At 40.8% G+C, this 23,908-nt stretch overlaps 1 protein-coding gene across 3 annotated transcripts in view; it reads left to right on the top strand.

Moving 5' to 3' along the window:
* The window catches only part of Znf609 (zinc finger protein 609), a 146,126-nt gene that overhangs the window by 90,517 nt on the left and 31,701 nt on the right, over window positions 1–23,908 (top strand). For all 3 annotated transcript variants that reach the window (XM_027411318.2, XM_027411317.2, XM_027411316.2), the window contains exon 3: window positions 17,933–18,158. In XM_027411318.2, coding sequence (XP_027267119.1) covers window positions 17,933–18,158 — 226 coding nt within the window. The remainder of the gene's footprint in view (window positions 1–17,932; window positions 18,159–23,908) is intronic.

Raw genomic sequence — 23,908 nt, 5'->3', positions numbered from 1 at the left:
TTTGTGATTACCTCTTTGAAGTTTCTTTTAGTTTCGTTTTGTTTTTTGAGGCAGGGTCTCGCTATGTAGCTCTGGTTGTCTTGGAATTCCCTATGTAGACCAGGCTGGCCTCAGACTCACAGAGATACACCTGCCTCTGCCTACTGAGTGCTGGGATAAAAGACATGATCCACTATGCCCAGCTTTATTTCTTTTAGTATCAATCAGATCCATTCCCTCTACTCTTTTCTAAAATGTTACATTTCAGGAGCATAGTGAGATTTTCCTTTCTCTAGAGCTAAATTTATAAATAAAATGGTTTTTAAAAATTCACATTGAAAATAGACTCAAACCCTTATACATTGCAGGGATTTGGCAAGAAAAGCTATCCTTTCAGAAAGCTCTTGATGGTATTCACAGTTAGTGTCACAGGCAAGTGACAGTGAAAACTGAGACTAATGGTGCTAGTATAAAATTAGACATGGTCTGTTAGGCCTCAGGGTGCAAGCCTGTTATCCTAGCTATTCTAGAAGTCAAGGTAGGAATGTCACAAGTTCAAGGCCAGCCCCGGCAACTTAGCAGGACCCTGTGCCAATTTTTTTTTTTAATGAAAAACATAAAACAGGATAGATGGAAAAACATAAAAAAATAAGTGACATGTTTCTGGTTTGCTAGAAAGTGGAAGGGCTAAGTTTAGGCTAATCACAGGAGAAGTTGGAGAATGAAAGAAAATGCTGCATATGGCCCCATTTAACTTACAAACTTAAAATAATTCCTAGCTTCCAACTACTTGCTGTTTAGAAATACTAAACTTGACTAGCAATGGTGGTGTACACCTTTGATCTCAGCACTGCCCAGCCAGGCGAAGGCAGGTAAATCTCCTAAGTTAGAGGCCAACCTGGTCAGCAGAATGAGTTCCAGGACAGCCAGGGCTACACAGAGAAACCCTGTCTCAAAAACGAAAAAACAAGCGGGGCTTTGGTAGCACACGCCTTTAGTCCCAGCACTGGGGAGGCAGAGGCAGGCGGATCTCTGTGAGTTGGAGACAAAAAAAAGGAAAAAACAAACTCCTGCCAGGCATGATGGCTCACACCTATAATCCCAACACTTAGAAGGCCATAACAGGAGGATTGCTGAGAATGCCGGGCCAGCCAGGGCTGCCTAGCATGACCCTGCCTCAGAAAAGGAAGTTGGGAGAAAGGATCACTCTACCTGTATGTGAAGAATTCTAGACTTTCTTTGGTCTCTCATTTTATAGGGACTCTGACTCTGCTCAGTATTCAAGTTTTAGGGCTCTAACTGTTTGGATAGTATCTATATTATCTATGAAATAACACAGTTCATGCATATGAGAGGAGGAGCCATGTCAGACAAACTAGTCTGTGTGTGTGTCTGTGTCTGTCTGTCTGTCTGTCTGTCTGTCTGTCTGTCTGTCTGTCTGTCTGTGTTTTGGCTATTGTTAGCCTAGGAAATGAAACCAGAACCATTGTGGATCTGCTTCAGCGAAGATAAGCCATAATTTTGTCAGTGTCAATTCTGTGTGACAGCCAGACACTTCCCTTATAAGCTCATAACTCCAACATACATAGGTTTGGAGAAAAATGTGATGGTTTTAGGTCTGCCACCTAAAGGGAAATAATGGAAGGTATTAGCCCCATTCTCTCTTTTAAGGTTCAAATAAATCTTATGGGAGAGTCTCAGAGGGACAAAGGCAAGTCCTGTTAAATAACTCCAGACAGCTTGACATCTTTGTCAGTGGAGGGAACAAATGTACTGTTTACTCAGAGAAAGGATTCCCTCCCTTCCTCTCACCTTCCCTCCCTCAGGGTGTGTACAAGTGGAGATCAGAGGACAACCTTAGGTGTCCCTCCATCTTCCACTTCAATTGAGACTTGGTCTCTTTGCTGTTTTCCACTATGTACACCAGGCTAGCTGGCCCACAAGCTTCCACCAGTTCTCCTGTTTCAACCTTCCATCAAGCCTTACCCAACCCTTGTCTAGCTTTTACATGGCTTCTAGGGATCTAAACTAAAGTCATCAGGCTTATACAGCTAACACTTTATCCCCTGAGCTATGTCCCAGCCCAGCTCCTTTTTTGGGGGGGCAGGGGGGGTGGTAAGACAGGGTTTCTCTCTGTAGCAATCATGGCTGTCCTGGAACTCACTTTGTAGACCAATCTGGCCTCAAACTCACTGAGCTCCACCTGCCTCTGACTCCCGGGTGCTGGGATTAAAGGCTTGGACCAACCAGCCCAGCTTTTTTTTTTTTTTTTTTTTTTTTTTTTTTTTTTTTTTTTTTTTTGGTTTTTCGAGACAGGGTTTCTCTGTGTAGCTTTGGAGCCTATCCTGGCAGTCACTCTGTAGACCAGGCTGGCCTTGAACTCAGAGATCCGCCTGCCTCAGCCTCCCAAGTGCTGGGATTAAAGGCATGCACCACACAGTGTTTTTTGGAATGGCCTTTTGTAGAAAATTGACTCTAGTTGTCTTAGTTAGGGTTTTTATTGCTGTGAAGAGACACCATAATCACAGCAACTCTTATAAATGAAAACATTTAATGAAGAGGACTCTCACAGTTTCAGAGGTTCAGTCCATTATCATCATGAAGGGGAGCATGGCAGCGTGCAGGCAGATGTGGTGCTGGAGCAGAGAGTCCTATATCTTAACTCAGAGATAACAGGAAGTCAACTGACTGTCACTCTGAGGGAAACTTGAGCAAGAGACTTCAAAATCCATCCCGGCAGTGACATACTTCCTCCAAAAAGGCCACACCTCCTAATAGTACCATTTGGGGGCCATTTTTTTCAAACCACTCACTAATACTGTAGTAGTTCAAATTTTTCTAAAAACTTGAATAAACTCTTTGTATACCCATCACAGTATTTTTATGGTTGAAAATAGTAAGTTGCTTGAATTCAGTGAATAACATTTGACTAGCTGCATTGTTGGTTTATCACATTTGTTTGTTTGTAAATATGTGTATGGATGCACGTGCATGTGTAGAGGTCTGATGACAACTCAAAGAAGGAGTTGGTTATTTTCTTCTCTGGATTTCAATTAGGGTTGGTGTCAAGTACTTTTACCCACTGAGCCATCTGGCTGTCCTGTATGTTTTTTGAGGCACTGTCACACAAGGTAACTCAAACTAGCTTGGAACTTGTAGTCTCCCAAGTATTAAAATTGCAGAGGCAAGCCACCGTGTCCATTTTGGCCAATTATTTTAATGTTGCCTGTTCTTTGAGCCTCCTGAGAGTCAGCAGACACGTTTTCCCCCGTGTGTCTAATATGAAGTGGAATAAGGACCTCACATGTATGCCAAGTTCTTTCTAGTCTTTGAGGTTTCTATATGCTGTTCTCTCTGCCTGTTGTCTACCCTTTGGTTCTCCATGTTACTGCCACTTTCTCATTTTGGGTCTCAGTTTAAGTCCAGCCTCTTCAGATATACCCTCCCTGGGGGTTGGGTGATTCAATATATAGTCCCAGATGACTTGGAACTCACAGTCCTCCTGTATCAGCCTTTTGAGTCCTGGAATCACAATAGTGAGACAAATGGCTAGCTCTAATAGTTCCTAATTTCTTTGTGTTTGCTAGTCTCTCCATTTACCACGCTGTATTCAGTGCATAATATAAAAACTTTCCAAGGAAAGAATTCAATAATTGTTTAATCAGTGATCAAACACTTTATATCCAGGTCTTGACAAACAGTAAGAAGCACTGAGGTTTGGGGCTCCTCGTATCTCTCCTGACAGTACCTGTAGCATGAGTAGTGAAGAGAGGAGGCACTTCCCTACAATGCTGCTGTGTCTCAGGCAGCTCTGAGTTAATATTTTATCATCTCTTGTCTTCAGCTTGTCATTCCATGGTTTTTCTCTTCTCTGTGGCTTGTCACCCTCCTACTTGACTCTGACTCAGATCCTTCACACTGAAAGGATATATCAGAGAAGTGAGGTGTCCCTGAGAGCAGGGAGGAAGGATGGAATGACAAGAGCCACCAGAAATCTCTTTGAGAACTCTAATCACTCCAAGGTCACAATTTAAAGTCTAGAATGAGTGGGACTTGGAGTGCCTCTTGTTCTTGCTCAGTGCCCTCAGTTTGAGTGCTTAGCTGGCAGGCAAGCACCTTTTCCTCCTCAGATACTGTCAGAGCAACATGAAGGTCAGGCAGGGAGAGACAAATGAGAGCAGCTCAGGGAAAGGGGGTTACCACGGTAACAAGCAGGCAGGCCTGCTATTTGGAAGCAGGCCTAATCTTTCTCCTCCTTCTCAGTGCTGGAAGATGGGTATTGTGTAGCTGACCTGCATCCTTGGGGTGGGAACTGTAATCCCTTTCTGACAGTTCCTAGTGACACTGGAATGAGCTGCTTTGCATTTTAATTTGATAAACAGCAGCCACGGTTTTCTCAGAAGTGCTAGAAACACAGCTTTTTCTGGCTCTGTTCCAGGCAGATTTCTGGTTGCCACAGAGAAGAGTTTAGGATTGCTGTTTATTTCTCAATAAAGATTTTGGATATTTGCATATTTGTGAAACATACTCATTGGTTCAAGACAACTAGAAGCAGACTTGGGCATGTTGCCCTTGGGTTATAAATACATATATTTGACTTTTGAAGACCACTTGGGAGATCGCTGAGCTCAAGGCCAGTGGTCTAAATTGTGAGTTAGTTCCAGGATAATCAGGGCAATGTATAGATACCCTGTCTCAACAAACAAAAAGATCACTGTCCTGCCACCCAGCTGTTATGAGCTAGTCACTCAGCAGGCATGCAATAGATACTATATTCTCTGACTTCCTATCAACTTTCTGTGTACCACACACCCTGAGTTTTTTTAACCAGAGGTCTCACTTTGTAACCCTGGCTGGCCTGCATGTCTCTCTGTCTAGACATGACTGTCCTGCTGCCCTGCCTTTACCTCCTGAGTTGGAATTAAAGGTATGTGCTTCCTCACCTGGCCCTTTTGAGTATTCCCTGTCGTTTCACTCTTTTCTTACCTTCACATTTCTGATAACTTAGTTCCTTTTTCTTATAATAAAACACACATATAAATCTTTTTCTCTCCAAAATAGATTTTAAACAAGAGTAATAAATTTCAATATAATAATAATAAAGCACCAAAAAATAGCTAAAATCATCTAGAATCTCATTACTCAGAATGAACTAGAATATCCTTCTAGACCTCCACTTGTGATAATTAGATAAGAATTATACTCTTGTAGGAATCTGTTTAATATCATTGGACTGGTCATGCTGTGTTAAAACCTTTTATCTTTTTAGTCATCAAAAAAGAAAAAAGTTGTAGTTTTTTGTTTGTTTGTTTGTTTGTTTGCGGTTTTGGGGTTGTTTTTTTTTTGGGTTTTTTTGAGACAGGGTTTCATTACGTAGCCTTGGCTGTCCTGGAACTCTCTTTGTAAACTATGTTGCCCTCAAACTCAGAGATCTGCCTGCCTCTGCCTTCCGAGTGCTGGGCTTAAAGGTGTTCACCACCCCTGCCTGTCTAACAGTAGAGATTCTTATTTGATAAACACTTTAATTGTTTCTGAATTTGTTTTGTTTCTGTTCAGCTATAAAATAACATCATTGGAAAGATGGGCATGGTGGCACATTCCTATAATTGCAGATTCCTATAATGGAAGATGGAGGCAGGAGAATCAGGGGGACTTCAAAGTTTTCCTTGTCTGCATCTAGAGTTCCAGACCAGTTTGGGCTGTATGTGACCATCAAATAAATAAATGAAACAGCTTTGGAACGATCTGTGTATCATAAATCTTTGTGTACCTGCCCTGGTGGGGGGTGGTATTCAGACAGGATCTCACCTTGTAACCCATTTGCCTTGAACCCAAGACCTTCCCTTCTCTGCCTTCTAAGTGCTGAGCTTAATAGACATGCCCCATCATGCCTGATTTTGGTGATTTGCTGATGGTAGTAGTAATGATAGTGATATATTTATCCATTTTCTTTTGCTTTGGTTTTTGAGACTAGGTTTTATGTATCAGTTGAATCTGGCCTGGAACTCACTGTGTAATGGAGAATGACTTTGAACCCTGATTCTCCTTTTGCCTCCCAAGTGCTGGAGTTAGAATCATGTACTGTCACACTCTTGTCTTAATTAAAAAAAAAAAAAAAAAAAAAAAAAACAGGATTAATTTGCTTAACTAGAGAAGTACTAAATGCCCTCTTGGACAGAATATTTAAAGTTTTGATGAGTTGAATTGTCCTAAGTCCAGATTAATCATAGTGGAGAATAGAATTTGCATTCAAAATCAGTGATTGTGTGTCTAAGGTACTAAATGAAAGAGAACTAGAAAACTGCAGACTGCCAGTTGTCCACATTTTCATATGTGTAGGCCATAAAGCTAACATTGACAAGAACTGGAATCCTATATTGTGAGCTGTTTACCATTTCCTTCCTGTACATATCTTCAGCTACATTGTGAACTTGAGGCTATCCTGGATTACATGAGATCCCACCTTTAAAAAAAAAAGAAAGGCAGCTGCTAAAAGTAACTATCATGGGTTTGAAGGAATAAATGAAATAAAACGTATGTAAAATGCTTTTGCAAGGGGGCTGGAGAGATGGCTCAGCGGTTAAGATCATGGGTTGCTCTTCCAGACGACCTGGGTTCAATTTCCAGCACCCACATGGCAGCTCAGAACTGTCCAGTTCCTGGGGATCTGACACCTTAACACCAGTGCACATAAAATAAAGTTAAATTATTAAAAAAATGTTTTTGCAAGTGCTTGGCATAACCACATAATAAGCAGTAAACTTTGCTTTTGTCTCCATGGTTATTGTCAATTTCAGACTTCCTTGTGGTCTTTCTTTTCTGGATTTATTCCTTCAAATATTGCTATTCTATTACCTGTTTTCTGTTCTTTCTGTGTGTAATTAATATCTGTAGCTAGTTAGTAGTGTCACACAACTTTAATCCCAGCACTTGGGAGGCAGAGGCAGTCGAATCTCTTGAGTTCAAGGTCAGCCTGGTCTACAGAGTGAATTCCAGAACAGCCAAGGGTACACAGTGAAACCCTGTCTCAAAAAGGTGTGTGTGTGTGTGTGTGTGTGTGTGTGTGTGTGTGTGTGTGTGTGTCTGTCTGTCTGTCTGTCTGTCTGTCTGTCTGTCTGTCTGTCTGTCTATCTGTCTATGGTCTGTCTGTCTGTCTGTCTGTCTGTCTGTGTATGTGTGTGTGTGTCTGTCTGTCTGTCTGTCTGTCTGTCTGTCTGTCTGTCTGTCTATGGCTATCTCACCTAAACAAAGGCTTTTATTATCTACTTTCTGACTTGTCTCTTAAGTTGCTGACTGGTACATCCAGCTACTTAAACTTCTTGCTGATTTGTTGTCATTGCTCTGCTGCTGTTGTCTGCTTGTACACCCTGTTTGTGATAATAACACCAGAAAGCTTAAAACCAGCCAGGGTGCTTTTTACCTCCTGGACATCAAGTTAGTCACTGAATTTTATTCTGCCTCTATAACTTCACTAAAACTACCTCTGTCTCAGTTCAGGTTGTCATTTCTTCCTTGGAGTGTTATAGTGAACTTCTAATTGGTATCCTTGCCTTTGGTTCATCTTCTTGAAAATACAATAAAAAAGAAAAAAAAAGGTCTCTGTAGTAGAGACCAAAAGCAAGGTGATATACATGCTAGGCAATGCTCTACCACTGAGCTATATGTCCAGCCCTAGCACAATAAAAGTTTAAAAATGGATCACACCACTTTCCTGATTATCATTTTGCTTTGTCTCTTTATCCTGCTAGAAATTTCCCACTCTTCCTTCCAGTTCTCATGACAAATTACTGTTGCTTCCTCTGAGACCATGCATTTGGTATTGCATCAAACCAAAGTAACCTAATTTTCCTGATCTTTTTGTTGAATTTGTCCCTTAAGATTCAGCTGAAGGGCTTGTCTAGAAAGTACAGTAATGTCCTGGGTTTAATATCCAGTACTGCAAAAGTAAAAAGAAAAAATTTAAATGATGCAGCTAAAATATTGCCTGCCTCTGTTCCAGGTAGATATGATTATGCCCCTTGTGTAGGCCCTCATTTGCATCTACTACATTTCTTTAATGACTTGTTCATATTTGTTTTATCAGCCATGACATAGAGGCAATAATCATACTACATTCACCATTTACTATATTGTAGTGCTTATATCATGATGTTGAGTAAGAGAAGGATCCAGAAAAAGAATGGTGAGGAATTCTAAGCAAGGCATGCTAGACGCCTACATCTTTCCACCTCCTTTTACTCCAATAGAGTTATTAGGTGGGTAGATTAGTGTGCCTTGATTTTTATTAAGGTATTGGGGAAAGGGCTTTATAGAGTACTGGATGTTTGACAGCTGGGGTGGAGGTGCTATACCACAAGAATGCTTTTAGTCCAGTCTTGTTCCACCCTTTTATTCTAACGTAAGTCACTAACTAAAAAATACTACAAACTTGTGGACAATCTTGTGGTCCAGACTTATTCAGCAGTGATAGAAAGTAGCTCAAGCTAGTTTAAACCATCAGAATTGTACATTCTTAGAAATGGGCTTTACTAGCTTCAGATAAAATCCAGTTTCTGCCATTGCTGTGTCCCTGTTCTGCTTTTCCTTGGACCAACTTCATCCTCAGGCAATCTCTTTTTCTTTTTTCTTAAATGTTTTTTATTATTTTTATGTGTATGGGTGTTTTGCATCATGTGTATGACTGGTGCCTGGAGAGGCTAGAAGAGAGGTCATCAGATACCCTGGAACTGGAGTGACAGATAGTTGTTAGTAGCCATGTGGGTTCTGGGAAGTGAACCAGAGTCCTCAGCAAGAGCAGCCAGTGTTCTTTCCCTTCAGCCCAGGAAAGGTTTCTTTATATGCCAAAGTGGTCCCAGAAAGCTACAGATTTAGTTTTTATATCTTAAGGTACCAAAGGGAAAAATAATCTAGAGCTGGAGAATCTATTTCATACAGTTAGGGTAGATCTATCTGGGCCTGTTCCTGTAGTAGAGTGTGGTCATGGGAATGCATTTCCTACAGAAAAGAGAAACTCCTTTACAAGAAGGGGAAGGAAAGTCAAACCTCAGCCAGGTATAGTTGTGCAGATTTGTAATCCTACCTCCAGGAAGATGGATGCATGAACATAATGCATTTGAAGTCAACTTGGGCTTCATGAGACCTTGTGTAAAATAAAGAAAGAAAATTTCTGTGGCTGGACATTGGTGGCGCTCACCTTTAATCCCAGCACTCGGGAGGCAGAGGCAGGCGGATCTCTGTGAGTTCGAGGCCAGCCTGGTCTCCAGAGCGAGTGCTAGGATAGGCTCCAAAGCTACACAAAGAAACCCTGTCTCCAAAAACCAAAAAAAGAAAGAAAGAAAATTTAAGAGCCTGCAAAATTGCTGAATAAAGGCATTTACTGTCAAGCCTAACAAATTGAATTTAATCCCTGGTACCCACATGATGGAAGTCGAGAACTGACTCCTATAAATTAATCTCTACCCTCCATACAGTATGACAAGCACATGCCCTCCTCCACACAATAAACAAATGTAATATAAAAATGAAGGGGAAAAAACCCTAAAGTTAAATCTTAACCACTGTAAACACTGCAGATGCTATCCAGAACATTCAATGTCTGAAAGAGTTCATAATGCCACAAGAACACTAGAAAAATGTGCTTAACAAGACACTATTACTACTGTTATTATTGGATGATATTAAACTTTAATTGTGTATACCGGTACTGTCTACAAAGCATTTTATCTTCAATTAATCATGGTGGTGATGAAATACAAATACCTTTGATGTTTTATAGAAGATATTATGTATATAATATGCATTATGTAGCAAAGCATATCTATAGTCCCAGCTTCTTGGAGGAGTGAGACAAGAAGATCTCTTGAGCACAGGAATTCAGCCTGGGCAACATTGAAAGAGAAGCCTGTCTTAGGGAATGGAAGGGAACAAGGAAGGGAAAGAAGGTAGTTGTAGTATAATGAGTTTGTGACTACCCAGCTTTTTAGTAATACAGTTGAGATTTCTACAAGTCTCTATTAGTTTGCAACGATTTTTCTGTTGCTTGTAATAAAAATGTCATGGTCCTAGTATCTTATATAGGAAGTTTGCTTTGGTTTATAGCTCCAGAGGAGAGAATGTCTATCATGCCAGGGAGGCATGGCAGCAAGTATAGCATGCTGAGAGTCCATATCTTAACCACAAGCACAAAGTGGAGAGAGCAAACTAGAAGTGGAATGAGACTATAAACACTCAGAGCCTACCCCAGTGACATACTTCCCACAGCAATGTCACACTTCATAATCTCTCCAAAAATCAGTGCCCCCATCTAGGGACCAAACTTTTAAATGCCTGAGTCTATGCGGACATTCTCATTCAAACTACTACAATTTATGTAATTTGTGCTACTTAAAATTCTGTCTCAAACAAACATTACATTGTTTCTACTGCTTGTCTATGTATGGGAAAAGAGCCATAGCACATGTGTAGAAGGTTCAAAGGACAACGTGAGGGAGTTCTCTCCATCCATCATGTAGATCCTGAGGATTATCAAACACAGGTCATCAAGCTTAGCAGTAAGTATTACCTGCTTAGCCATGTCAAGGGCCCTGTGTATTTTTATATTGTTAAAAATTACAGAAACTTGAAAAATCTGGCTAATAAGCAGTTTGAAGAGCCGGGCATAGTAGTACTGCCATACCTATAATCCCAGCACTAGGGAGACAGTGTCAGGATGCTCAGCTCAAGTTGGAGCCCAGCCTATATCGTGAGTTTGAGGCCAGCTAGAGTTACATACTGAGACCCTGTCTTTAAAAAGGAAAAATAAGCCAGGTGCATGCCTTTAATCCCAGCACTCAGGAGGCAGAGGCAGGCAGATCTCTGTGAGTTTGAGGACAGCCTTGTCTACAGAGCGAGTTACAAGACAAACTCCAAAGCTACACAGAGAAACTCTGTCTCGAAAAAGAAAAAAGAAAATGATGTCTTGCGGTTAGTTAAGGGCTCATTTAAAAGTGTATTTTAGGACTGGAGAGATGGTTCATAGGTTAAGAGCACTGACTGCTCTTCCAGAGGTCCTGAGTTCAATTCTCAGCAACCACATGGTAGCACACAACCATCTATAATGAGATCTGGTGCCCTCTTCCTGCCTACAGGCATACATGCAGGCAGAACATTGTAAACATAATAAATAATTTTTTTTAAAAAAGAGTGTATTTTAGCCAGGTGGTGTTGGTGCACGCCTTTAGTCCCAGCACTCGGGAGGCGGAGGCAGAGGCAGGCGGGTCTCTGTGAGTTGGAGACCAGCCTGGTCTACAAGAGCTAGTTCTGGGACAGCTTCCAAAGCCACAGAGAAACCCAGTCTCAAAAAAACAACAAAAAACAAAACAAAACAAAAAGTGCATTTTAGATGATGGCTTCTAATTTTAGGCAAGCCTTATTTATCCTTGGCAATGTCAAATAAATGGACATTAGAGAGGATGACCTCCTTTCCTCTGTCAGTTTTTTCAGTGATCTATTTATTCATTTGTTGGTTTGGTTTGGTTTGTTGAAAGTTGGTATCAGTAGTCAAGGGGAGTGTAGAGGCTAGAATTTGCTTAGAATAATTTGAACTTTGATCCTCTTGCTCTGCTCCTAAGTACTGGAATTACAGGTCTGTACCATTATACCCAGCCTTAACATTCTACTTTCCATACAGTCTTGTCCGATTATTCTGAATAAGTCTGAGCATCTATCCTTTCTTGCTTGAATAAGCATAACAAAAAGAGTTTTCTTATAGCTACTGCAATTGCCAGTATGACTTTCTGCCTTTTTTTTAAAGTTTATGTTTAATCTTTAATTATGTGTGAATATCTGTATGACAGTGCAAATGTCTGCAGAGACCAGACATCAGAGTCCATGGAGCTGGAGTTAAAGGCAGTTGTGAGCCACTGGATGTGGGTACTGTAGACTAAACTTAGGTCCTCTGCAAGAGCAATATATGCTCTTAACCACTGAGCCCCTTTCTGATTTTTTTTAAAGATTTTATTTATGTATTATGTATACAACATTCTGCTTCCATGTATATCTGCACACCAGAAGAGGGCACCTCATAAGGGATGGTTGTGAGCCACTATATGGTTGCTGGGAATTGAACTCAGGACCTCTGGAAGAGCAGTTGGTGCTCTTAACCTCTGAGCCATCTCTCCAGCCCCCCTTTCTGATTTTTGATGATGAGCATGAAGGTGTGAGATCCACATTGTGAATGGGGGAAAAAAACAAAGATCATCTCAAATATTTCTTTAGAACATTTTCTGCCCCAAAACTATGCTGCAGCCATGAACAATTTTCTCCATCGGTGCCTCTCTCTCATGTGGAAGTTAGTTGAAGTCAGTGTATAATTACTTCTTATAGGGAGATAATGACTTTGGCCTTTATAGTTATTCTTTATGCCCGTCACTATGCCACCTGCCTACTGGTACCCAGAAACCTTCAATAGATGCTATTGAATACCTTAATGGATGCTATTAAACTAATATGGAAAGGTGTACTGAAAATATCACCAAAAGATACAAACTTGAGATTTGTTCTTGAAATTCTTGGTCTCTCTCTTTTGGTTGTTGTTTATCTAGCCTTTTAGCCAGATCCCAGGGAGGCATGGCAACATGTCCTAGCACTTCAGAGACTAATAATTGGCCCAACTTGTGTTGTAGTTATTAAGATATATGATGACCTTAACTTTTTACATCCCTACTCCTTATTTTCCCTGTTGTTGCCTATCTCTTGACAATCTTTGTTTTGGGGTCCTAGATTTATGAAAAAAAATAGGAAGGAAGTAATTTTCTGATTTTTATTGTCTTTTGCAGATTGATAAATGAAGCAGTGTTTATTCTAGAAAGTAGCCAAATGTGAAATATTGTCAAGCAGATCATCTAGAATGTTTGTTTTTGTTTTTTGAAACAGGGTTTCTCTGTGTAGTCCTGGCAGTCCTGGAGCTTTCTCTGTAGACCAGGCTGGCCTCAAATTCATAGAGATCTGCCTGCCTCTGCCTTCTAATGCTTGAATTAAAAGCATGTGCCACCACTGCCTTGAGACGTCTAGATTATTAGATGCATATCACCGTGCTACTATAATGTTTTATGGCCTAATGTATATTCTAAATGCATCCAAATGATAATTTACAGAGCTGTTATTATAATTAAACACTGTGATTCTCTGTGCTTGTTCTTTAGATTTCTGTTGGAAAGGAAGGGTAACTTTACAGTTATAAAGCCACAGTTGAATTTCTTTGCTTTCCCATCTTCAAACTTCCCTTCTAATTAAATGAGTAATGAAGTAAAACCATCTTCATCTAGAGACTCAGAGCTCTTCTTAGTAAACTGACCTCTAAGGGTAGTTTTGGTGTATATGTGTTAATGAAATCCTGTGGTACAATAGCTGGAGATGTGGCTAAATCAGTAGAGTGCTTATCTGGCATGCAGGAGGCACTCGTTCAATCCCCAGGACTGCATAAAACAAGGCCCGGTGGCACCTTAAGTAGGAAGTAGAGGCAGGAGGATCAGAAGTTCAAGGTCATCTTCAGCCACATATTAACTTCAAGACTAGACTAGAATTCTCAAAAGTAAAAATCTTTGGAAGTTGAATGTGGTGAATGCATGTATTTCCAGCATTGTAGAGAGTGGAAAATTAGGCAGGTGGATTGTGATAAATTCAAGGCCAGCCTGGATTACACAGCAAATGCTGTGGCAGCCTGGACTAGATAGAGTAAGACTTTATCTCATACCACCAAAAGAATAAAATATAAAAAAAAAAATAACTACAATTCACTATTGTTACGGTGTACACCTTTAATCCCAGCACTTAGGAGGCAGAGGTAGGCTGAGCTCTGTGAGTTTGAGGCCAGGCTGGTCTACAAATTGATTCCAGGATAGCCAGTGCTGTTACATAAAGAAAAAAAGATGAGCACACAAAAAATCCTGAGGTACAGCAGCTCAGCTAACATTTCATGGAGGTGTTCAATAGCATAGCAAATTTTCATATGCTATACCACACAAAAGCAGCAGTGGCATTTCCATCTTACATTTGATGTTTTCTATATTTCTCAGTGCAGATCTAGAGCATACTAGTATTTCTTTCTAGGGTAGGAGAGAGCAAGCAAGGGTAAATGTCTTTCTGGTGACTTCCTGTGTCTGATGGTGCTGCTTCAGTTGTGGAATGTATAGTCAACAAAACATGTGCAATCAAGGCTATCTGCAAGCTCACAGAAAGTTTTTTTGTTGTTTTTTGGGGGGAGTTTTGTTTATTTATTTGTTTGGCTTTCTTTGGGATGGAGATGTGTTGAGACAGGGTTTACCACAGATTCCTTTGTAGCCCAGACTTTCTCAAAAAAAAAAAAAACAAAAACAAAAACAAAAAAAAAAAACAGAGGTGCCTTTGGTAGTGGTACATGCCTTTAACCCCAGCACTCGGGAGGCAGAGGCAGGCGGATCTGTGTGAATTCTGGGTTATCCTGGTCTACAGATCGAGTTCCAGGACTGGTTCCATAGCTACTGAGAAAACTTGTCTCGAAAAACAAGACTCAACAAAAAGAACAGAGACATAGAAGTAGCTGGAGTGAATATGACCTGTATATTCTGTCTCTGACTTTTCTAATAATGTTTTTTTCTTTTCCTTTTTAACATGTTTCTGAAAGAGACTAAAGGTTAGAGCCAAATTCCAGCACTGTAAAGCCATAGTAGGGATATTCTAGTTTGCATTTTCTATGTTTTTACTTCAAACCTGTGGAAGGTATGTAAGAGAAAGAAAGGTAGGGTGTGTGTGTGTGTGTGTGTGTGTGTGTGTATGTATGTATGTATGTATGTATGTATGTATGTATGTATGTGTATGCGTGTTTACACATGTGTATAAAGGCCAGAGGTCAGTGTAGGGTGTCCTCCTCTATTGCTCTCCTCTCTCCCTGCCCTCCCCCTTTCTCGCTCTCTCTCCCTCTTTATCTCCTCTTTCAATTCTTCTCTCTCTTCTCCCCTTTCCCCTCTCCTCTCTCTCCCCCCACAGTTTGTCATTTTGATCAGCATGGCTGACAAGCCCTCAGCACCCATCTGTCTCCACTTCTCATTGTTGGAGTTAAAGATACACACCACCACACCCAGCTTTTTCTGTGTGCTGAGGATGAACCCAGATCCTCTTGTTTGCAATGTACTTACTCGGCCATCTCCCCAGACCATATGTATGGAGTTTGTCATTGCTTTGTTTTGGTTTGGTTTGGTTTTGGTTTTGGTTTTTTGAGACAGGGTTTCTCTGTGTATCTTTGGAGCCTGTCCTAGGACTTGCTTTGTGGACCAGGCTGTCCTCAAAATCATATAGATCCGCCTGCCTCTGCTTCCCTACTACTGGCATTAAAGGCAAACACACTGCCTGGCTTGCTGCTGTTGTTTTTTAATTGGCATAAAGTCTCATTGTGCAGCCCTGGCTGGCCTAGAACTTAACAGAGATCTGCCTGCCTCCTCCTCCAGAGTACTGGAATTAGTTATAAGCATACATCATCATGCCTGGCTTGTGTGGAAAGTTTAAAGGGTCTTTCAGGACCTACCACATCATTAAAAAAAATTACAAATTTATGATTTTAGAGAGAGCAGAGCAGAAGACTCATCATATAACTTGCACTTTCATTTTATGGAAAAGAAATGTTGGGTTGTATGCATGAACAGAAAGATATGAATAGCTTTTTTTGGCAGCTCTCCAGGGACCAGAATTAGTCAAAGAATCAGTGTATGAACATTCTTTGAACTCTGAAAGTGTTAATCTGCAGTAGTGGTAACTTTCTAAACTAAGAAATCAGAGTCAGCTACAAAAAAAAAAAAAAAAAAAAAAAAAAGGAGGCAGTATCTAAACAGCTTTAAGACTGATTTTTTTTTTCCAAGTCTAGAAAGGTGTATGTGGGGAAGAGAAGTAGTTTATGGGAGAGTGGTGACTATGCCCTAACATTCCCCAAACCAGAGATTCATCAGAGCTGTCTAGCAGCTTGGATTGTGGGCTGTGTGTGGCTCTCTCCAAAGGTCTCTATTCAAAGACCATATTCAGCATTCTTATTAGTCTCATCTCTTGATTAGGCTTCATCACCAGATTTAAGCCAACTGAAAGTCTTTCATAAGGGAAAGGAACCAAATCTATAACTCATTTTCTAGACTTGTTGATTAATGTCATGTGTTCAGAGGGAATCAGTTTATATATGTATTAAATACTTTTTTATTTTGTTTTTTCAACACAGGGTTTCTCTAAATAGCCCTGGCTGTCCTAGAACTCAATCTATAGACCAGGCTGGCCTCGGACTCAGAGATCTACTTGCCTCTGCCTCCTGAGTGCTGGGATGAAATGCATGCACCATCACCACCCAGCTATGTATTAAGTGCTTTTTATGTGGAAGATACTGAGTTAGAATTTGGGCATTACAGACTCACCATTGGTAATTTGGCAACTGGATGTATGCTAGCATTCAAACACTAATGAGGGCCTGGGAGACAGATGGCTCAGTAGTTAAGAGTGCATGTTGCTCTTGTAGAGAGCTAGAGTTAGGTTCCCAGAACAGGTTCAGTGGCTCACAACTACCTATAATTCTAGTTCCAGGAGAATCTGACACCCTCTTCTGTCCTCCAAGGGCACCCACAAACAAACTCACACATACACTTAAAACTAAAGTAAGGGGGGGATTTGGGATTTACTCACTAGTAAAGCTCATGCCTAGGAAGCACAAGGCTCTGGATTTAGTCCAAAGCTCTGAGAGAAAATAATATTAAAGAGGCTAAAGAGATGGCTCTGCAATTAAGAGCACTCACTGCTCGAGAGGTCTTGAGCTTGGCTCCCAGCAGCCACATGATGATTCATAACCATTCATAACTCCAGTTCCATGAGATATGACCTTCTTCTAGCCCCTATGGGCAACATACACATGTGTCCAAGCACAGTGCATATTGCATACCTGTAGATGACTAGTGCTCAGCTGTTTTGTGTGTGCATAATTAATTGTATATTCACCCTGCTATGAACTGGTTTCTGCATGATAGTAGCACCTCCATGTTCTACAGACAAATTTGATGTTAGTGTCCTACTCAAAGATGCTATACTTATTAACCAACCACTGCTACTTTGAGGTTCAGAAATCCCTATCAGATTGCACTTAGCCCTCCTATAATTTGTAGGTTTTCTCCTAAAGTTGTATCAAATCTTTTAGGATTATTGGGAATCATAGCATCCCTAAATCTGGATTCTCTTTATCCCTAGCCTAGAGCCATTGATTTTAACCTGATAGGTTGTTGAGTGCAGAAAATATACTGGTGTCAGTAATATTCACCTCAGAAGCTGGGTAAATAGAAGTCTGTTGTTTTGTTTGGTTTTGATTTTGTTTGTGTAGTGTAGTCTGGGACTCAGGGTCTGCTGGCCTGGGAGCTCAAGGCAAAGCAGGTCGTTGTGAGTTTGAGGTGACCCTGGTTTACATAGAGAGTTCCAGGTCAACCAAGACTACATAGGTGAGGGGGTGGGGGACACATGCAGTCAGGAGGACAAGACAGGAGGCTTAGTGTAAATTCAAAGCTAGCCTGGGCTACAGAGTGAGACTCTCAAATAAAAGAACGGGAAGCCAGGCATGATAACATGGGTGTAACATCAGTATTTATGAGGTCAAGACAGAAAAATCATTTCAGGGGCATCCTCTGCTAACTACATTCAGAGTTTGAGGCTACCTGGGTACATTGGATCCTTTTTAAAACAAACAAAAGTAAGTAAATAAATAAATGAGATGAAAATACAGCTTTTAGCCTAAGATGTTATCATCTAAATCACAGATTTGCAGCGGTATCATGAGCTAGAACTTGAGAGGAAGAAACAAATCTTGTATTCAGAACCCCTGCACTCTGGCAGAAAAAGATGTCAGAATGGATTAACTATGGAAAACAGTGTGTCCTCTAATGGTCTTCCTGTGTCTCAGCTAGTGCTTTCTCTTTTCTCACAGATGGAATCCCCTGTCTCTACCCCATCGGTGCTGCCACTGCACCTCTTAGTGCCAGTGGTCAATAATGACATCTCATCTCCCTGTGAGCAGATCATGGTCCGAACCCGGTCAGTTGGAGTCAACACTTGTGACGTGGCTCTAGCCACAGAGCCTGAGTGCTTAGGCCCCTGTGAACCTGGAACCAGTGTCAACCTTGAAGGCATTGTGTGGCAGGAAACAGAAGATGGTAAGTCCATCCCTTCTCAATTGCTTCTACAAAGGAGCGAGTAGAGGCTAACTGTTGGAAAGATTGCCAAGTAAAAATAGAAACATTGCCAGGCACTTTTAAGAGTGCTCCGTGTCTGCATCCTCTTGGCATTACCCATACAAAGGGTAATAGTATACATTTTAACACACTTAACCATTCCTAGAGATGATTTGTTTGTTGTAGTTCTGATGATTACAAGTAGACAAATTCTCTAGCCTTGCATACACCCTTAGCTCAGAGTGTCAGCTTTTTAGACTATTTCCCTTTTATAGCTGGTAAGCAGTCATTTAAAAAATGTTTGCTGTGTCATTTAAACTGTGTATTCTCTATACCTTCCCTTATGTTTTATGGGGATATACATTACCAGTAGAAATTTTAGTTGGACTTTAAGAGAAAATGGTAATAAAAGGGCAGCTGAGGAAATCGAGGGAATGGAGAACAGTTGCTTGTTTTATTTTGTTGTCTTTGTTTGTTTGTTTTTCGAGACAGGGTTTCTTTGTGTGGCTTTGGAGCCTGTCCTGGAACTCACTCTGTAGACCAGGCTGGCCTCAGAGATCCGCCTGCCTCTGCCTCTTGAGCGCTAGGATTAAACACATGTGTCACCACCACCTAGTGTTTTATTGTCTTTTTAAAATGTGTGTTGGTGTTTTGCTTGCATTTTGTGAGGGTGTTGGATCTCCTGGTACTGGAATTATAAACAGTTTGGAACAGCCAAGTAGTTGCTGGGATTTGTAACTGGACCCTTCAAAGATCAGCCATTACTCGTAACCACTGAACCATCTCCCCAGCTTTTTTTTTTCCCTCTCCCTTAAGACAGGCTACCCCTGGCTGGCCTACAACTCCCTGGACCAGGTTGGCCTTGAACACATAGCAGTGCACCTACCTCTGCTTCTGCTGGGACTAAAAGCATCCACCAAATTTTTTGATCTTGATTTTTTAAAGCATGGTCTCATGTGGCCCATGCTGGCCTTAAACCTGATATGTAGCTAATGATGACTTTAAATTCTTGATCTTCCTGCCTCCAGTTTTCAATAACTGGGATTGCAGAAGTGCATTGCCACATCTGACACTCTTAAATGTTGGCATAGTGAATTTCAAGTTCTTCCCTTTTTTTTAATACTTTAAGGTACAGCCAACTCCTTCCTCCCACTGGTTGCCTCACTGCCCACCACCTACACACTTGATGCTCCTTTCCCTTGGTATGAGCAGTCTTTATAGGCCCAGTCAGTAGGGAAATGTTCATGTAGTCTTGTTTGGGGCTTTCACTAAGCAGCTGGCTTGCTATAAGCCACTGCTGCCCAAGGCTGCCATGAAGACTTCTTGTATGCTTCTTTTGCCCTGGAGAACAGAAACTCTGCTGTTTTGGAATTTCTCAAACCTAAACAAAAAGGATTGGGAGTGCAAAGACACTTAACCAGTTACTTCAGATCCTTAGTTACATTTAGTGCCACTTTAAGTGCAATGGATTCTTTTTTTTTTTTTTAATATTTTTAATGTTTTATTTATTTTATGTATGTGATATCTGTATGTACATTGCATGTCAGAAGAGGACATGAGATCCCATTCCAGATGGTTGTGAGCCACCATGTGGTTGCTGGGAATTGAACTCAGGACCGAGGAAGAGCAGCCAGTGCTCCTAATCTCTGAGCCATCTCTCCAGCCCGCAATGGATTCTTTAATAAAGTCCTCATCAAAGCATCAGTAGGTGTTGGAGTCCCATTGTCTCTGCACCAGTACCCAAAGTTTGAAAGAGTCCTCACTCTGCATTTAGAGACCCATATGAACACAGCTGATTATCACTGATATTACAGAACTGACTACTTAGTCTGCATTTCATGCTGGTCATTCTCACAGCAGTCTGTTCTTATAGTACTTTTGTTGTCATTCAGAATTATTGAAAGTTCTCCATTCACTATGTGCTAATGTATCTCAGGTAAAAAGGATATAGAAACTAATGCAAAAGAAAGATATACTCTGGATGTGTATTTACAGTATGCATTTTGGAAATAACAAATTAGCTGTCTAATTTTTAACATGTAAGACTGAGAAAATGGCTCAGGAACTAAGAGTACTGGTTGCTCTTCTCGAGGACCTAAGTTTGAGTCACAGTATCCACATGGCAGCTTACAACCTTCTGTAGCTCCAGTCCCAGGGAATCCCATGTCCTACTTTGGCTTCCTTGGGCTCCAGGCACACACACACAGTGCAGACAAAATATCCATATACTGCCGGGCAGTGGTGGTGCATGACTTTAATCCCATCACTTGGGAGGTAGAGGCAGATGGATCTCTGTGAGTTCGAAACTAGCCTGGTCTGCAAGAGCAAGTTTCCAGGACAGGCTCCAAAGCTAGACAGGGAAACCCTGTCTCCAAAAAAAAACAACCAAACAAAAAAATCCACACACGTAAAATGTCCATATACATACTGCAGGCAAAATATCCATACACATAAACTTTGATACAATAAAATATAAAAAGATGCCTGTGGCCAAATAATCTGAGCAGACACATTGTGTTAGAATGACAAATGTATTTGGACAGCGGCATCTTTTTAATTTTTATTTATTTTTAAATTTAATTTTATTTTAGGCATATGGATATTTTGCCTGCATGTGTGTCTGTATTACCACATGTACACACTGCCCATGGAGGCCAGAGAGGGCATGGGGTCCCCTGGAACTGGCCACTAAGTAATCTTCAGGAGGGATCCATACATCATTTCCTATTTATGTGTTTTACTTTCCTTCATGGTGGTGAATTTTCTATAAGGACAAAATTTAAACCTGAGCTGGAGAGATTGCTCAGCAGTTAATAGCACTGGCTGCTTTTCCAGAGGTCCTGAGTTCAATTCGAAGCACCCATATGATGACTCACAGCCATCGGTAATGGGATCTGATGTCATCTTCTGACTGATTCCCTCTTCTGTTCTGCAGGCATGCATACAAATAGAGCATTCATACACATAAAATAAATAGAGGAAAAATAAAAAATAAATGAATAAATATTTAAAAAATATATGGGGGCGGCTGGAGAAATGGCTTAGCAGTTAAGAACACTGGCTGCTGTTTCAGAGGACCCAATTTTGGTTCACAACACCCAGTTAGGGTGACTTACAGCTACCTGTAACTCTAGCTCTGGGGATCTGGTGCCCTATTCTGGCCTCCACAGATACCTGCATTCATGTGGCATACTAATGTACAGATATACACATAAATTTTTTTTTAAAAATTTAATACAAACCTAAGAAAATCTTTTCAAGAGTGAAACAAACCCTTTCACTCACCCAGCAACAACTCACCCAACAGGGTTTCTCTGTAGCTTTGGAGGCTGTCCTGGAACTCACTCTGTAGTCCAGGCTGTCCTCGAACTCATAGAAATCTGCCTGCCTCTGCCTCTGCCCCTTCCTCCCAAGTGCTGGGATTAAGGCATGCGCCACCAATGCCCAGTGCATCTTTTTTTTTTTTTTAAGATTTATTTATTATATATACAGTGTTCTGCCTGCATGGCATAAGAGGGCACCAGATTTCATTATATATGGTTGTGAGCCACCATATAGGACCTCTGGAAGAACAGCCAGTGCTCTTAACCTCTGAGCCATCTCTCCAGCACCCTTGGTTATATTTCTTAAGTACAGGGATCATGTGCACACATCACTGTGTATGGCTCTGCCTAGAGCTCATAATCCTCCCATCTCTGCCTCCCAGATGTTGGGACTGGGCATGTGTCAGCATGCCTAGCTAGCTATCTAGAATGATTTCTTTGCATCTGAGGCATCTTCAAGACAGCAAGGCTGCCACCATGTAAGAATTCCAGAAGGTGCAATGGGTTTTCCTTTTTTGGACAGCAATCCTAAGTCAGGGGTGTTGAAAGTCATATTGCAATCAATATGTGCCTTACACAAGAATTGGTAGTGTGGTGAAAGGAGCATTAGAGTGATGATTTAGAGACTTTTAATGCTTCTACCACTATTGTTGTGACTCCTGACTTTGTACTACTTGTTTCATAGCTGTGACCAAATAATAAGAAGCAACCTAAGAGGGAAGACAGTGATTGGAGGAGGGTTCATTTTTAAAAAGGGATATAGTGGGTTATGGCCTGGAAGCCATGATTGGCAGACAGCAGACAGGAAGCAGGATCAAGATGTGAAATGCCAAGGTTCACCCTTCCTCTAGCCAGACTCCATCTCCTGAAAGTTCCATAACCTTCCAAAATAGCACCACCAGTTAGGGACCATAATTTCACCTTCCAACTACAACAGGCTTTTCTTGGAAAAGGTTGTCAGCTCCTTAATGTTAATCCATATCACATTTTTTTGAATTTTTTACCTTCTAGATGTTAGCTATGCCATGAAGAACTCAAGTATAATTTATTATATTTACCCAGATTGGTATTCCTTACCCAGATTGGTATTCCAAGAGTCCGTCCACTGTTCACTTCTATCTGAAGAACCAATTTGGTGATTCTAGAGCTGGTCTGCTGCTTTTCTGTGAAAATAAGTGTTTTGCTTTGTATGTGTTTGTTTGTGTGTGTGTGTGATACATGCGTGGTGCCTGTGGAGGTCCCAAGAGGGTTTTGAATCCCCTGTTGTGGGGAATATAAGCTCCATGTGGTACTGAGTCCTGAACCTGGGTTCTCCGAAGAGCAACAAGCGCTCTTAACACTTGAGCCATCTCTCCACCTTCCATTTTGACCATCTTAGTTAGCAATGATTCTTTGAATTTATTTGTCATGGCAAAACCTTCAGATATCTTCAAAGATATTGTGTTCTCAGAAACACTAGTATGAAGAAACCTCAGCAGCAGATATGAAAATAAGGCACGTTGCGTAGTAGCCCCCTTTCTGGCTCTACTATCACCCAGGCTGCCTCTCAAAACACTTCTGCTTGTGGATGCTTTGTATGCTGTGTCCCTTTGAAAGTTTTTATTTAAAAATTTTGCTGTTAGAAAAATAACTGCTTCAATAATCATGTGTCTAGGTTAATCTTCCCCCCTCATGTAGAAATTACTCTGATAACATCTTTGGAATTTACCAGGATATCTGTTTAAAAAATAATAATAATAGATTATAATAATAGATTATAATGCCCTACGGCCATGTTTCTAAAGCCGGGGCACGTATCCATGCCAATGGGTATGAAAATCCACACGGTAATCCTAATCTGACTTCCACAATGGAATTCTCCCTTACTGATATATGTTCAATTTTCCACTTGTGTAGTAGTAGTACAGTACAAATATTTCTGAACCAGAGTTATAGGAAATTGTGTTCTAGAACATGTGCTACCTTTAGATAGCTCTTTGGTCTTGGGTAAATTAGTTTATATTTCTGTATTTCTAATTTACAAAAAAAAAGAGGAATTTAGACTGATTTTACTCTCTATTAGAGTTTGTTGTTGTTGTTGTTGTTGTTGTTGTTGTTGTTGTTGTTATTGAGATACTCTGTCCAAAATGGTATTCACATGTGAGAACCTGAAATGTGCCAAGGAACTGAATTTTCAAATTTTCATGTAGCCAGGTATACTGGCACACCTGTGACCTCAGCACTCAGAAGGTTGAGGTAGAAAGTATTTGAGACCAGCCTGGGAGGCATAATAAATAAGACTGTTTTTTAAAAATAATTAATGATGTGGCTGTGAGATGGCTCAGCAGTTAAGAGCACTGGCTGTTCTTCCAGAGGACCCAGGTTCAGTTCCCACCACCTACATGGCAGCCCGTAACCGTCTGTAGTTCC

The sequence above is a fragment of the Cricetulus griseus genome, chromosome 4, assembly GCF_003668045.3.
Source record: "Cricetulus griseus strain 17A/GY chromosome 4, alternate assembly CriGri-PICRH-1.0, whole genome shotgun sequence".
Lineage (NCBI taxonomy): Eukaryota > Metazoa > Chordata > Mammalia > Rodentia > Cricetidae > Cricetulus > Cricetulus griseus.
This window is presented reverse-complemented; position numbering and strand designations above follow the sequence as displayed.